The sequence below is a fragment of the Onychomys torridus genome, chromosome 11 (genome assembly GCF_903995425.1).
Source record: "Onychomys torridus chromosome 11, mOncTor1.1, whole genome shotgun sequence".
Lineage (NCBI taxonomy): Eukaryota > Metazoa > Chordata > Mammalia > Rodentia > Cricetidae > Onychomys > Onychomys torridus.
In genome coordinates, this window is record NC_050453.1 from 63,152,118 (window position 1) to 63,164,672 (window position 12,555).

Genomic DNA, 12,555 nt, shown 5'->3' on the forward strand with positions numbered 1-12,555 from the left:
TTTCTTAAAGCTTTCTATCTTCCCTGAGATTTCCTTTTAAAATCGCAAAGAGGCTTGAACAGGAAGGAAGTGCAAGGGGATCATTAGCCTACATTATAAACCTGCTTGGCCAGTCACTTTTCACAATCATGAGAGACTATGACACAAGGCAGAGTTTTTGACAAAGAGATGGTTAAAGCCCAAAGTTGGCTAGACCCTGAGTCGAAGAGACTGTGGAGTAAAGCAGCAGAGGACATGAGGAATGGGAGTGGGTTCTCTGGTCACTTTCCCTGGGCTATTAAGAAGCATCTTTACAATTTTCCCATCCACTGTCACTTTTGCCATGACTTTCTGAGATTTTGGAGCATTGGAACTGCTAAAGTGGCCATCATGGGGTGAATTACTGAATGAGGAGGCTTCCCCAAGGTCAACACAAATAAAAAGGATATACCTTGGTAACAGGCTTCCAGCTAATGGTTACCTTAACAGGCAGCTATCTGACTCCACTGTTATCTATTCTTTTGTAGTGGAGTTTTCCATATCTGAAAAACTAATGCCCTGTGCTATTCAGGTGGGTAATGGATGACACTAATCTTTCTTCTTATTTTACACACTGTTGTGTATCAATACTTTAGCTTTTGCTTGTCCAAATGGTAACATTTTATTGCTACTATGCTTTGTGATGAAGGCAGCTGTTCTCTGGTTACTAGTTATTTTGACATGTACCAACTTGGCAAACTCGGGCATAGGATGTTTTTGTTTCTGGTGCTCAATGTATAGGACAAAATCCTTTGACAAGCTTCTTCAGACAGACCCAGAATTTATAATTACTTTATAGATGAATAAATATTATTCATAGATTTCATTGAATTTTAGTGTTTGGGGCTAATTATGGATGGTTTAAGTTAACCTTTTCAGTGTGATGTAATGGCATCCCCAAATAGATTAAAAGCCATCAAATACACTAACCACAGTGCTGAAATGAGAAATGGCAAAAGCAGTGGGAACCTCTTGATTTGTTAGCAGTGGTGGCTGGGAGTCAATGGGAGGATACTGATTTATTCCTTGTAGTAGACTATTCCTAGTATAATAAGGAAATAGTAAAGACCATGGATGGTGGACTGTAGAGGCTTTCCCATTGCTCACAGTGTAGGAGGGATATACTTCCTTCCATGGATTCTCGAGGTTGAGCATAGTCTTAGGACATGGAATGGACATCATCTGGTATCTGGATAGCAACACCAGTGTTCTGCTGAAGTTCAATACTATCTCAACATCACTCACCTGATTCTTCTAGAATGTGTTCCTCTTCCACAGCGTGGAGATCTCAGCTCATTGTTGATTTTGCATGGAGACCAGTGTTCTACAACCCAGGAATATTGATTGCACTCACTGTAACATGGGACTGCCTCATGGACCTGTCAAGAGCAGGAAAGAAAGGAAGAAAAAAAATTGTGTAAAACTGTCCAAGTCATAGAAAATCCTTTAGTAATGCCCGCTGAACATAACCTGAGAAATGACACTGTGGCCCATTAGCAAAATTACACCCCCAAAAGGAAGACATGTTTGACTTCTCTGAATTTAGTGAGCTGCCTGAAGAAGCACACAACGAAATCAACTGAAGTCTGGTGGTATGCCTTCACAAACAAGAACAAAGGACAGCCATTCCCTGCACCAGGAGCGGGAATTCCATTATCACGCTATTTCCTCAAAGAGCTTGCTCATATCTATATGATGCCAGTTTTCAATTAGATTATATATTGTATTCCCAGATGTACTTTAACATCTTTAATATGTCAATTGACACAAACACATGTCAGGCAAATTTACTCTTGAATATGAGGGGGTTTTAGAATGGGTAAGAAAAGTGATATTATTTACACTGGAAATTTCTTTTTTTCTTTTTCTTTCTTTTTTTTTTGCCCCCAAATGATCAATGCTAATGGGCAATCATTCAGCTTCCTAAGCATTATGGCTTCATAGGAATGTAGCTATGTGTAGACTGGTTTCAGAGAACAGCTAAAATGAATATGCCTGTGCACGCACGCACGCACACACGCACGCACACACACACACAGACACACACACACACACAAACACACACACACACACACACACACACACACACACACACAGTACAAGTACAAGAGACTGCTAATCAGTTACTCATTTGACATGCTTACGAAGGACATTTATATAATGAAAAAATATAGCAGCGAGAATACTGAACTCTGCTGCTCTGTCCTATGCACTTGTTCATGGTAAGCCTGTCCAGAATGTATTGCAGTACATCACAGGCAACCAAGGTCTCTTTGAGACTGCAATGAACATCCATTGCATCTCATCACAGATGCAGGCTTCTTGTAGTGTAAGAGGCATAGGGAAAATAAAAACTTCTGCCTCACAGAGATGACTCTGAAAACAGGCAGAGTGAAAAGGAGGGATGCAGTCTCTTACCAAAGATGTAATTAAGCTTTTCCTTTTCACAAGAGTTAAATATCAGTATCTTACTCTGACCTCCTTTCTAATTCTATGAAATTGTAGAAGAAGACTGGGCGGGGCCATCCAAGTAGAAACACAGCCTATAAGTTCTTACTAAATATGAGAAAAAGCACTGTATAATGGGACAATCAGAGGAAGATTGGAGCTCTGCCAGCATGCTCACCAAAATCACATGTGAGAAAGTGATTGGAGACACTAGTTCTTAGGAATCACAATGTCGGGAACTATTTTTAACCACGGAATTCTATTTAGCCCTGGCACTCAGAGCTCACAAGGATAAAAGAGAACACAGGGTGAAGAATATGTATGGGTAAAATCAAAAGAGAAAGGAAGACAGAAGGGGAAATGGATGTGGGGAAAGAGGAATTAAGTAATAACAAAATACCTTCATGCTGTGGATGCTGACAAGAATGGAGTGTCAGGGTCGGAAGCCTTTCTACAGCAGAATAAGGAAGCAGCTATGAAAATTCTGCTCCCATTCTCACGGGACAGTAGAGGGAAGAGAAGAGTCTCCCAAAACAAAAAGGCAAGAATTTATCAGGCAGACACCCAGCTAACAAGTGGGGATTTATCCAACCCAGGTATACCAGGAAAACGAGGCTTTCTCAGAATTTCTGTGTTATCTGTCTATACCCTTTAATGCATATTAATATGTGTTTCCATAAACACTTTAATAGGGGACACAAGAAAGCACAAGGAATTCCTTCAAGCAACTAAGAAATAGATCAAAATTAATTTTGAAAGCTAAACTGAATAGAAAATGGGTGGGAAATCCTTCATGCAACATACCCAGTTTTCTTAAGCTGCCAATACTGAGAAAAGCTTATACTTCTACACCATGCTCCCTCCAATGTAAGCTCCAAGATCAGATGGGAAATGAAAAACTTCTCAGATGCCTGTATCTGCCTTGGCATGCATTGGTTTGCTGTCTTTTATTCCTTACTTTCCAGTGCTTTGAGACACTAACCACATTGAGAGACTACTGCAAGGCACAGAGAAGGTCTGTGGAGGAAGATAATGAGCCATCTTCTTGGTTAAAGTATAAAACCCAGCACCTCTTCAAAGAGACTCTCCAGTCTCCTGGGGTTACTTGATGTTTTCCCTCCTCCATATGTACATTTCATTTTTGTTTATTTTTAGTGCTGAAAATTAAACCCACAGCTTTGTCTAGCCTGAGCAGGTACTGTACTGATGAGCTATATTCCCAGACCATGGTCTATTTTAATCCTGTTTATGTTGTTCATTCTCGCTGACCTGATGAATGTCTGTCCTCTCCTCAATGCCCAAATAAACCTAACACCTTTGTGTCCATAGTCTATGCTGTCAAGGACCACCTACTTCAGCCCAGCATAGTGGTTAGGGCTGCAGTGTACATGGCTGGAAAGGAAACATACATGAAAGGCATCACCTCTAACCTGTCTGTCATTATCTCTTGTTCGCTCAGTACCTCACTGTGATTATATTAACAATCTGTATAATTTAGACCTTAATTAACACTGAGAGAATATACTTAACAAAACACTCGCAATTTATGCTCTTCACATATGTGTTTGAGAGAGAGAGAGAGAGGGAGACAGACAGACAGACAGACAGACATGTCAGTCTTTGGCAGGAGGCAGAAAAAGGCTATGTTTTGGAAGGTCTTATTTCATAAAATAATGGGGTGAAAGGGGATCTTAACGAGTCTTAGATAAACTGAAACATATTTTTGAAGGTACTCAGTTTGCAAAATGCCTTTCATTCAATTCTTCCATTGCAGCCCACTCTATGGCACCAGGGGTATTTTACAAAGGACAATAAAATGCAACACAAAGGAGAAAACTGGGATTTCCTGAAGATATTGCATGAAGAGAGCCATGAGCTCTATCTTATAGAGCCCTTGTTCAATCAGGCTAGGACGCCCCCTCCCCCAGGGGAGGTTTCAAAACCACCTGCTTTAGGTAAGAATGCAACCCGATTTTCAAGCATAACGATGAACTCTATAGATTCTGATTTCTCCCTGCCATCTTTTTGCTCTGACTACTGTATGCTGCTGTTGGTCGGTGCTGATTTTATTATTATAGCTTTATAATGAAATGTGTTACCACATGGACTTTATCAGGGAATCATATGAAAATGTTCTGCAGGAGAGAAATGAGCCGTGGGAAAGTTAAATGAAAATCAGTTCTAAATGGCACAAATTAGGGGAAAATAACAGCTTTTAATGGGGCCATAGATGCTAACTACATTGCTGAAAACTCTAAATCCTCTGAGAGAGGCACCAGTTCATTCTCCGAGAAATGAGTCCTATTTATTATATCTTCGCTGGGGACCTGGGTTTTTATAATTTTGCCATCTCTAGATTCATATCATAAACTCATTCACTGAGTCAGTCTTTTAATATTCATGAAATAAAACTGTACTTGGTGCAATGGATCAGTTTAATTAAGCAGTGCTTTCAGAGACCCCTTTCCAGCTAGATGGACTTCCTTGGCATAAGCTTGGTATAGTAGGATCTCAGTGAGGCGTGGGGGTTGTTTTTATTGGCTATCACAGCCTTAGAGTTTAAGGGCCTAAAAACAATAAATAACCACATGGTAAAAACTATCAATACATGTAGAGGAAGAAGGTAAGGAGGGGGAGGGGAAGGGAAGGAGGAGTGGAGGGGGACAGAGAGGAGGGGAAAGGATGTATTCACAGCCTCTGATGTTCTGTTGCAATAAACTTTGCAGTAAAGCTGCCAGTGAGGACCTAGGTAGATTCCTTCAGTCCCAAGACCTCCAGCTTCAACCCTGGGTACTTAGCACAATTTAACAATCTGTTATAAGGCCCATTTGGGACCAAAGATTTGGCAAGTCAGAGACAGGCTCTGTCCTACTGCAATGAGATGAGATGGTCTCTAGGAATACTGCGAGCCTTAGCACGGTGGGCTTCCCTTCCTTCTATCCTAAATGTGAACACTTTACTAAGAAGTGTGAAACTACCTCTGATGAAGCCCCAGTCCTTTCCTTCTAGCTTTTCTCTGTCCATGTTCTCTCTCTCTGTCTCTCTCTGTCTCTCTCTCTGTCTCTCTGCTCTCTCTCTCTCTCTCTCTCTCTCTCTCTCTCTCTCTGTCTCTCTCTCTCTCTCTCTCTCTCTCTCTCTTCCACGGCTTCCACACTTTTTCTCTATGCAGGTTCCCCTCTTCGGCTTACCAAATACTTTTCTTTTAGTTAATAACATTCACGCCTTTCCATCCTGACTTTAAAGTGTCACATGACTCCAAGAGCTTTTGTTTCTAGTTTCTTCAGTCTGGCTTGTGTGTGATTGTTCATAGTGTAATATATATGATGGCGAACACTGGACGCAAGGCCCCTGTGCCCACATCCTGTGCAATTTTGCCATCATGATCAGCAAAGATACCACAACCATCCTGTGTGTAACATACTCTGCCTGAAGTCTTCATCATCAGAATCATTTGACATCAACAAGGTTGGTGTGATGCTTACATGTAGCTAAAGACAACTAAAGCTTAAGGAAGCAAATGTCCGAGCTGGAGCACAAATGTGGCTCTCTTAGAGTTCCATTGTGGAGATGTCTGTTTCCCTTATGTGTTGTCTGCTCGGCGTGTTGCAGGAAATCACCAGCCACCAAGAGATAACTTGCATTAGTGACATTCTTGTTGCTGTGATCAAATACCTGGTGGCCAGCAGTGTAAGGGGGAATGTTTAGTTTTGGATCATGGTTTGGAGTTACAGGTAATCATGGCAGGGAAGGCATTTCTTGAGGCTGTGGCAGCAGGAGCTAGGGCTGGTGATATCTGGTCATTGGTCAGGAAACAGAGCCAGGGCAGAGTCATGGAAATGCTACAAAACCCCAAGACCCACCGTCCTGTGAATCACTGCCTTCAGCAAAGCTCTACTATGCACTAAGTAGAGGGAGAGGGGAAACTACAGCAGTGATTCTCAATCTGCGGTTCCCCACCCCTTAGAGGTTGACTGAACCTTTCATAGGGGATGCCTAAAACCATCAGAAAACACAAACTCATAACCGTAGCAAAATTACAATTATGAAGTAGCAACGAAAATGATTTTATGGTTGGGTGGGTCACGGCAACTTGAGAACTCTATTAAACAGTTGCAGCATGAGGAAGGTTGAGAACCACTGCTCTACAGAGCCTCCCAAGACAGTGCCACCAATGAGGGTGTCTAAACTGTGAGTCTGTCCATGACATTTCACCTTCAAAGCTTAAGGATACTGCCTGCTTCTTCAGTGGTGAGGATGATGTTGGTAGTCATCTCTCTATGTTTCCAGGCTTCAGAGTCAACCAATCACACACTACAAGTACTCAAAAACAAAATATTGCATCTGTAAGACTTTTTTTCATTATCATTACTTCTTAAATACTGAAACAACTATTTCTACATCTTTTATATTGTATTAGGTGTGATAAGTAATCTAGAGTTGACTTAAAGTATACATGAGAAAATGCACATCCAATATGCTAATACTATGCCATTAGCATAATGTACTTGAACATATAGACTTTAGTTTCTGCAGACAATCCTGGGACCAGTGCCTTGAGGATATTGAGGGACAGTTATAGTTTAAAATTCCTACAAAAGAAAAACCATGAAATAAGTGTATGAGGTTGTCTATCAGATAATATCAATTCCTTTATATAGAAAAATTGCAAAAGTAATTTATTCTTAACCTTTGGGTATGAAGGCTCCTTTAGCAATTTAAAAAAGCCAGAATATTTCTTTAAAAACCAACTTCTGAAACTGAACCAAGAGCAGACATATGTCTTTAGAGTGTTTTAATTAAAACAGTGGATTGAAGATAAAAAAAAAATCCATAAATGTTTTCAAATTGGTATCTACAGGCAAATCACCCTGCCTCTGATTTTGTGCTGGGGTTTCTTTCAGGGAAATTTGGAGTTGGTTTTCTCTGGGGATTCTTTCTAGGTCAAGTGAACGGTGCTCAGAAGCGTTGGCAATTGTCAGTTTAGTTCAAGTGCTGACCTGAGGCTGGGCTCCCCTCACTTCCCAGCCTTCTCACAGGCTAACTTCTTCATCTGCATGGCTCTGGCAGACATCCTCAGAATGCCACCACACCAGGCTGGTTAAGAGTCACCACTGGCTCTTTGTGCGCATCATATATTTTCAATTTTGATATTAAAAATAATCCTCACAATGCTAAATGAGCATTATGTAGAAAATCTATTGATGAACACATTGAACAATAAGATGTTTATTAAAATAATAGTTGGTGGCTCTAGTCCCCATTTCCCCATGGTTTCCAACTGGCCTTTGCAGAGTCTATGAAGGAATTCATACACCAAACTTATCTGCAGTTTCATTGAACAATGTAATCTGAGCCACGTTCATATTATCTCTTGTCAAAAGATGTGACACTGTTATTTATTTATTTTTTATTTTTGGTTTTTTGAGACAGGGTTTCCCTGTGTAGCTTTGTGCCTTTCCTGGAACTCACTTGGTAGCCCAGGCTGGCCTCGAACTCACAGAGATCCACCTGGTTCTGCCTCCTGAGTGCTGGGATTATAGGCATGCACCACCACCGCCTGGTCTGTGACACTGTTCTGATTAATGATATTTTAATTTAACTTGAGAGCCCCATTGCATTTGAATTAACTTGTCTCTCACTAGGAATTTCCCAAGCCTAAGCTAAGAGCAGAAGGTCCTCATGGAAAAAGCCGAGCAGATACTGCAGATGGGAAAAAGACATCTCCAAAGTGGAACTCTCAGCCACATTTACACCCCAGCTCAAGCATTCACTTCTTCAAACTTTAGGTGTTTTTAGCTATTATGTAACAACTAAAAAAGACAAGAAATAGCCACCTCTTTACATAAGTAAGAAATTGACTATCAAGAAGGCTTTACCCTAAATTTGCAATATTGACTAGATTTTGGTAAAAGGAATTCTGAGAAACTCCAAATGCCATTTTCCTCTTCTCTGTCTTTTCTTCCTTCCCATTGGTGTAGAGTCTTCTTTTTGGCTCAAATCAATGAATTTTTTAAAACTGGGTTTTATTATATAGCCTGGTTTGCCTGGACGGCTAGTGTTGAACTCACAGAGGACTGTTTGCCTCTGCACGTCATTCTTTTTTTTTTTTTTTTTTTTTCCGAGACAGGGTTTCCCTGTGTAGCTTTGCGCCTTTCCTGGAACTCACGTGTTAGACCAGGCTGGCCTCGAACTCACAGAGATCCGCCTGGCTCTGCCTCCCGAGTGCTGGGGTTAAAGGCGTGTGCCACCACCGCCCGGCTGTCATTCATCTTTTTAACACAAGTACTCAATGTCAAGGGGAACGCCTTCATTAAGGGAAAACTGTGTGCTGCTCTGTTTTGAATGCAGTTGTCCCTTACTGACTCTGAGGGCATGCAGGGATTCAGGACTCAAAGTCTTATGATCATGAGATTGAGAGTAGAAATACAGTGTGACTATTGATTTTTGATTGGGGCTTCCAAGAAGTGATTCGATTAGGTCATTCGTCAGGAGCTCTTGTTTCTGAAGCTGTAGAAGTTTCATAAGGACCAGAGAAGAACACACAAATACAGAAAGACATGCATCCTATCCATGGGGTGAGTCAGCCCAGGGAATCTTGTAACAGGGTGTGCTATTTATGCTTCCAGTCACAAATACTGGTGGCTAAAAGTACCTCCCTACCCCAGGTATTTATTATAGAAATGAAAACATGACTACAACATGAATGATTAACATAGATCTACTTCCTTTCACTTAAGGATAGAAATAAGACTGAGATACCCTAAACTGTGCGTGAATATGTATCCATTTCTTCCAAGCACCCTTCCTTCTTCAGAGATGTCATACAGTATCATGTTGCCACTACAGAATGTGGTTAATAGAGAGAGCCTGCAAGACTTTCATCTCAAGGCCCAGAGTTACCTGTGCTGACATAGTTTAGATTATTGACAATGACAAATAACTACAAATAATTTAATTAAGAAACTCTATATACCTTGAGCATCCCTAATATGATATCCAGAATAGAAAATATTCTAAAACATGCAAGTTTTTGAGCCCCACATTATATCACAGGTCAAACATTTCATTTCCTCACCACATGGACTACATGATTTTCCTATGTGGATTTGGTTCCTATCCCCAAGGCATCCTAATATGTAGATTCAACATTCCAAATTCAAAATAAATTCACACATCATGACCCAGTATTTCAGATGAGAATACTCTACCTATAATATTATATCTTCATTTTTAGTTGATTTGTGATTGTTCCTCTATGCTATTTAAGTGAATGTGAAAATAAATCATGGTCTTAAAGTGAACTGCGCCATAAAGAATATTCAGTCACTAACATAAATTATTGTTTTTGTTTTCAGCCCTGTGGGATATTTTACAAGGACAACAACAGTAGCATGCATGCATGCACACTCACCGTGTCTGGTGCAGCTTACGGAGCAGAGAAATCATACCAACCTAGGCAATGTGGTGAAGTTGAACTAATAAGGCTACCTCTGCCCCACCACCCTTGACAGATAATCACAACAAATATAACATGAAGAGGAATCACCCCCTAGGGTTTGAATGCCTTTGGAACTCTTTTGGGAGATGCTTCTTATGGACATCTTCTGTCTGGTATGAAATCCTGAGAGTTGTGGGGATTGTGCACAGAATGCCAGGATTCCAGCCACAGTGGCCATGCTGATTTTCATAGAACAGATTACAGCTATCTGTCAAACTCAAGTGAAAAGAAGCAACGCCGTGGCAGCAATGACTGACACTTCCAGAGAACACTGGGTGAGGTACATTCTTGGTATTTCCATAGAGAATAGAAAAGAGATCACAAACATAAAGACCTGAGACAAATCAATCATAGGAGGAAAGGGGCTGCACGATTCTGCTTGTACCAAGTGCCCCCAATAATCAAATAGACACAAGTAAAGAACAGAACAGTGTGAACTTGGCTGCAGAAATGGAGCATTGATTGCTAATCAAAGGGTGTAAAATTTCCATTCACAAGATAAGGTATAGAGATATTCCACATGGCACCGTGCCCATAGATGACAAATCTGTGGCACATGTGAACATCTTTAAAAGGTTAGGTTTCACATTTAGTCCTCTTCTTACAATAATATTGTTTAAAAATTGAAGAAAATGTTTATTTCAAAGAAGTTCAGATAGAGTGCATAGAATATTGTTTGCAATTTAGTGTAAGAACAGATGGATGATGGATGGGTAGGTATATGTATAGATGATAGTAGATGATAAAATGATTATAGATAGAAATGATAGACGGTGGATGGAAGATAGATGATAATTAGATGATTGATGGATGATGGATAGAGATGATAGATATATGACAGAATGGTAGATAGAAATAGATACATAGACAGGCAGACAGACATGTAGACAGGTAGTAAGCCTATTTCCTAGACTATCATAGCCAAAAATCCACAAAGAAAGCAATTTTCTCTGTGGTAACAGAAAAGAGACTGGGAGCTGGAGAGAGGGCTCAGTGGTTAAGAACCCACACTGCTCTTGCAGAGGATCAGAGTTGGTTCCCAGCTCACAGATACCTGTAGCTCAACCTCCAAGACTTTGGTGAGTACCTGCACTCCCATCTACATGTATGCACATACTCATACACATAATATAAAGAGAGAAATTGAAAAAGAGAGATAAAATAAAGTATAAAAAAGGAGAATGCCTTTGCAGATAACATAGGCACTATATTTTCCCCATAACTCAGAGGAATAGGTGGGCCTAAAATACTCATTGGCTAGCAGGTATATTTTCTCAGGAACACTGTTCTAATGGTAAGTTAATTAGAAAAATGTTTAGCGGTATTTGGTGTTTATCAAGAAAGGGAGAACATGCCTGATTTCAAGCTTGCAGCTTTTTATTCTCTAGGAAATGAAAGCTTTGAAGGGAAAAGCTTTCTCTGTGGGCTTTCACAGGGAGTGGAGACTTCATGAGTCCTATTTCCAGTGGCTCAGAGCTTCACACTTTTCCTGTGTGTAAAAGAAGCCAAAGGAGAATTCCCAGGAAAAAAACAAAAACAAAAAAACCCCCCAAAACCCCCACAATTTGTATCATAAAACGTGTTTGAATAAGGAAGCAATATAACCCAGAGTATTCATTCCCTAGACAGGAAGTCCTGTAAATGTGTGGTTAGATTATCAAATTCAAATGCATAAGGATTAATAGCCCTCCTAAGCTTTAATCTAAATTGAACTGATGTGGACAAGTGGGTTGTTAAAAACAAAACAAAACAAAACAAACCAACAAACCAAAAAAACCCAGAAATCTAAATGTAGTTCTTATGAGTAGTGCACGGAGGCCATGATTCATAAAGGATGAAGCCTGGGGACTGTAGGTGATGGGGTCAGAGAATGGGAGAACACTAGAGTAGGATTTTACAAGACTTCTGACAGTCATAGCAGGAAAGATTCCAAATAAAGGTGGGAAAGAATAAATCTTCTTGAACATGAAGGGGTTGGTTGGGAGTGAGTGGGAAGGCTGAGGATACAGGGAACTGGTGCAGTATCAGCATGAGCTCACAGTCACTGGTTAATGAGCATCTGAGCCTCAGGATCACTCTCCTCGGTGGTCTCAGGAAGCTTCTAACACATAATGAGGAAGAAGATACTGCAAGATGCAGGAGTGAAAAATGAAAGAGACTGTCAAAACAGCGGTGTGACTCTTCGGAATCATTTCAGTTTAATGTATTCTAGACTGGAGGGGAACATTCAAGTGTTTATAACCCAGTGTGGGAGAAAGGAAGGGCATGGGTTTCCCATGTGCTCCTGATTCTAGACAACACCCATCCTCGTGAGAAGAGCAGTGGTAACTCCAGGGTACTGGCTGAGAAAAGCACCCCATAACATATTTATTCCTTATTTTCTTTATGTTATGATAAATCCCACACCAGGTATGACCTGAAAGCAATCCAGCCTTCTGAAGATTTGCTTCAAACTGACTACCAACCCCAGCAACAAGACCTAAACTCAGTCTGATTTCCATTCCAGGAGCTAGTCCAAAAGGAAAGCCCATAATTTGGCAGGAACCACCTTTTTGCACCATCCTCGCCATTCTTTAGGGGCTTCCAGCTCT

The 12,555-nt window shown here is 40.6% G+C and overlaps 1 protein-coding gene across 2 annotated transcripts in view; it reads right to left on the reverse strand.

Moving 5' to 3' along the window:
• Thsd7b (thrombospondin type 1 domain containing 7B) overlaps positions 1-12,555 on the reverse strand; it is an 837,148-nt gene that overhangs the window by 94,237 nt on the left and 730,356 nt on the right. For both annotated transcript variants that reach the window (XM_036202865.1, XM_036202864.1), the window contains one exon: positions 1,264-1,397. In XM_036202865.1, coding sequence (XP_036058758.1) covers positions 1,264-1,397 — 134 coding nt within the window. The remainder of the gene's footprint in view (positions 1-1,263; positions 1,398-12,555) is intronic.